The 4,199-nt window shown below is 40.6% G+C and overlaps 1 protein-coding gene across 1 annotated transcript in view; it reads left to right on the top strand.

Moving 5' to 3' along the window:
• The window catches only part of LOC108241824 (serine/threonine kinase receptor associated protein), an 11,388-nt gene that overhangs the window by 1,919 nt on the left and 5,270 nt on the right, over positions 1 to 4,199 (top strand). The window contains exons 3-6 of the mRNA XM_017426266.3: positions 1,325 to 1,406; positions 3,120 to 3,192; positions 3,359 to 3,458; positions 3,557 to 3,694. Of these exons, the coding sequence (XP_017281755.1) occupies positions 1,325 to 1,406; positions 3,120 to 3,192; positions 3,359 to 3,458; positions 3,557 to 3,694 (393 nt within the window). The remainder of the gene's footprint in view (positions 1 to 1,324; positions 1,407 to 3,119; positions 3,193 to 3,358; positions 3,459 to 3,556; positions 3,695 to 4,199) is intronic.

Genomic DNA, 4,199 nt, shown 5'->3' with positions numbered 1-4,199 from the left:
CAGCTCTGGGCGCAGGAGAGGTGCGCCCTGAACGGTCCTATCTCTTGTACTGAAGAGGAGCTACTGCGCATGTGCAACTTTTAACAAGAGTCTATGGACAAAGATTTTTGTGCCCCGGGGCGGAAATACGTCACCAATCAGACAACGTCGAAGAACAAAACAACTTTACTTATCATTAACTATAAAATATTTATCTTACACAACTAAAAAAAAATATATATATATATATATATATATATATATATATATATATATAATTTCAAAATATTTTTATTGTACTAATTAATTTTAATTTATTTTTTTTACGTCTTATTCAAGGTAATGTGAGTGGTGGGGCGGCGCCCTAGCGCCCTCTGTTGGCCAGCCGCCACTGGTCCAACTGATATTGAAGCAGAATTGTGTTTCTGACCTAAATTGTCTCGCTGCCTTCGCTGGAATTCTACAAATATAATTTCTGGGTCCACGTGCCTGATTTTATAGCCCAAATAAATATAAAATCAGGTTATTATTCTGAAAACCTCATTTTTACTGATACATACTTTTTGTCTGGTAAGCTTCTTAGAGTAATTTTGCGGATTCAGTTTCTCTAATGATTTGACTCGTCGTATAAATGTGATCAGTTCAAACTTAATTTAAACTCAGTCTGCATAAATTAAACTTCTGGGATGGACTGAAGAGCTTAGCTGAATGGTTTCATCATTTGATGGTTTTATTTTATATTTAATTTTGTTTTAGTCTGATTTTATGGTCTATAGTGTTGGGTATTGTTTGGTTTTTTTGCCATTCATTCATGAAGAAATCTGCTCTCGCTCACATAGATGTGAACCTTTTTTTTTCCTCGTGGACATTTTCTACGTAAAGAGAAACTAGAGTAGTCGCCACTCCTCTGTCTCTGTACAGATTGTTGCTTCCCTTATTAGACCGACTGAGACTGTACACCACATTGATTATATAGTTTGTCACCGTTTTCTCCACTAAACAACATCCAGATGTACGTGTGCTGAGCCATGGTTAACCACTCTTATGCTGCTGAATGTATCAGACTAGTGGACTGATACATCACCTGGTGCATGAGCTCTTTTCTTTTAACAAAAACTGTTGCTAACATGAAGTCATTGAGTCATGTTTTCTTGATGCAGTGGTAGGTAAATTCTGCGTAACATGACTATGACGCCATACACATGTTGGGAAGAAAACATGCCAGATTTAAGTACATTTTGGTTAATTTGCCACTTTAAAATGAATGAAGAAATATTTTTTACTCTCTGTTAGTTATGATTGAGATGAGTTGTTGTCAGTAACGGCTCCCCTGTGTCATTTACAGGAAGGTGTGGGACGCAGTCAGCGGAGATGAGGTCCTCTCATTGGCACACAAACACATTGTCAAGTCTGTCAACTTTACTCAGGTCAGTTCAGTTGTGGACCTCCATGTTTCACTGCCTGATCCAGGATCTGTTCATACAAACGGGACATCTCTGTGTTGCATCTTTGTTCAAACATCACTAAAGGACATAAAGAAACTGATCTGGGCTGATTAAAACCCCCAACCAAGTGAACAAAAACACAACAGATCATTTATTAAACAAAAACAAAATGGAAAAGTTGTCTGTGGAAATTAAAGGGCCAGAGCACTTCCCTCACGTGATGTCAGTAGTTTTTTTTTAATGTGTAGCCGGAAATGGCTTTAACTGATTCAAGCAAGTGTTTCAGCGTGTGTAGTGTAACTTAGAACCTCCTTTAACAGCAGTACCTGTTTTTGTATTTCTTTATCCATCTCTGACAATGTTGTGGGCCAATCTTGTCCCAGTCTTCTTTTCGATGTTGCTTCAGGTCATTGAGGTTTGCAGACATTGGTTTCTGCTCAGCTCTCTGAAGGTCACTGGACTCCGACTGGACTGTTACAGCACCTTGATTCTTATCTTTCTGAGCCGTTCTGTTGTAGATCAGCTGCTGTGTTTGGGGTCATTGTCCCAGTTTGGTCCAAGCTTCAGCTGTGAGACAGATGTCCTCACGTTTGACTCCAGAAGTCTTTGGTCTACATCAGGGGTAGGCAACCCTGGTCCTGGAGGGCCACCATCCTGAAGGTTTTACTTGTTTCTCTGCTCCAACACACCTGGTTTGAATCAGTGTGTCATTAACAGGCTTCTGCAGAACATGAAGAGGGGATTTTACCACTGAATCAGGTGTGTTGGAGCAGAGAAACAAGGAAAACCTTCAGGATGGTGGCTTTCCAGGACCAGGGTTGCCTACCCCTGGTCTACATGGTCGACTCAATGACTGCAAGGAGCCCACTGTGTTTACCAGTTGGTTTGAGGTGTTTGCTGCTGTGCATTATGGGTAAACATCTCTGCTTTGGTCTCCTTGTTCGTGAAGTCTTGTGGTTCACTAAGATGAAACCTTACAAGTCATAGTTGTGCTGCAATGTTGTTTTTAGCGAGAAGAGGCTTTGTCCTGCAACCCTTCAGAACAAGCCATGACCTTTAACCTTTAATCTTCTGACTGAGGCCTGTAGAGTCTGAGATGGAGCTCATTTTTTTCCATTGTACGGTCTGACCTTCGGGGTGCTTTGGAAATGACCCTTTAACCCTTCCCAGATGAATGTGCAGCAACAGTTGCGTCTCCAAGAGCATTTCTGTTGTCTTTCCACCCTGGCGTTGTGCTAACACACCTGGCTGATACTGAGCCTCTGAAAGGAGCAAGGATGGACTTCGTTTTCCACACACAGCTTTTCCATTTTGTTTTTGTTTAAGAAATAATGAGACGGTATAATCTGTTTTTATTCACTTGAGGTTGGATTTGAAAATCTTTAGAACCTGGTAACCAGGTACCAGAACCAGATCATTTTTATTATGTTGTGTTATAGAAAACCCAAGAACTGACAAAGGACTGACTTTGTGTTTTTGTTTTTTTGTGTGTATGAGCTGAGATTTTAACCCTTTGTTCAGTCTGAGTGGTAATCCACCATCTGAAACCCGAGTTTGTTTTGTCATTTATTCAGAAAACTGTCCTCAGTGATGGAATCAAATTAAAGTCATAAAATACTTGGAGGTGGTAATAAACTGTTAACACGCATAACAAACAGTTTGTAATCGTTAAAAGATGTTGACTCTGTTGTTCAGGACAGCAGCTGTCTGCTGACGGGAGGAAACGACAAACTGCTGCGTATTTATGACCTCAGTAATCCTGAAACAGGTGAGCTCATATACAGAGGAGACCAACCTGGACACATGTTGTTGATTTTTCACAGAATTGCAGCCCTAGGAAATGAGTTTCATGTTTTTCACAAATGTTAAATACTGTGCAGTGCTGTCCTTTAGCTCCAGAAGACTTGAGATGTGTGTGTGTGTGTGTGTTGCAGCTCTTCAGGAGATCACAGGTCACGGTGCAGCCATAAAGAAAGCTCTGTGGTGTAACAACGATAAACAGATCCTGTCTGCAGCGGAGGATAAAACGATCCGGTTGGTGCTGCTTGCTGTTAAACCTAAACTCCAGCCTGTCTTAGTGAAACAAGTTGCTTTTTGACAGCAGGTGTGTGTGTGTGTGTGTGTTTGTTCAGGCTGTGGGACAGGAACTCCATGGAGGAGGTGAAGACTCTGACTTTTGACACGACCGTCAGCAGCATGGAGTATGTGGCTGAGGGAGAGATTCTGGTTATAACTTATGGGAAGACCATTGCTTTCTACAATGCTCTCAGGTAAACGAGCGGTTTTCTCTTCCTGCTGAAACACAAACAGGTTGGAGAGGAATAATCGTCTGTCTGTTGGAACGTGTCAGAGTTTTAACAGATGGAAAAATGTATAATCACAGGACTGGAAGGACAGATAAATGGTTAGTTTAGAGAACAAACAACACATATCTAACAGAAACATATGGATACTAAAGACCTAGCATTCTGTGAAGGAATGCATATCGCCCACTGCCTTTCATGTTGAGACAGGTTGACATGATGTGTGAACTTCTGTTACATGTTGTGAATGACTTCTAGTAGTGCTGGGCGATCTAACGATCCATATCGTGGGGACGATAGAAAAGTGTCTATCTTGACATATTTTCTTCTATCGTTTCTATCATAATTGTATCAATGATTCATGTAAATATTTCATAACGTAGGCTACGACGAATGTATTAGTGTTGTCACTTTGCATACATTCAGTTTATAGAAGTGATAAATAAGAAGAAAAAATAACTATTTAGCGAAG

This window comes from Kryptolebias marmoratus, linkage group LG1 (assembly GCF_001649575.2).
Source record: "Kryptolebias marmoratus isolate JLee-2015 linkage group LG1, ASM164957v2, whole genome shotgun sequence".
Classification (NCBI taxonomy): domain Eukaryota; kingdom Metazoa; phylum Chordata; class Actinopteri; order Cyprinodontiformes; family Rivulidae; genus Kryptolebias; species Kryptolebias marmoratus.
Note: the sequence above shows the minus strand (reverse complement) of the source record. Positions and strands in the feature narration are given on the sequence as shown.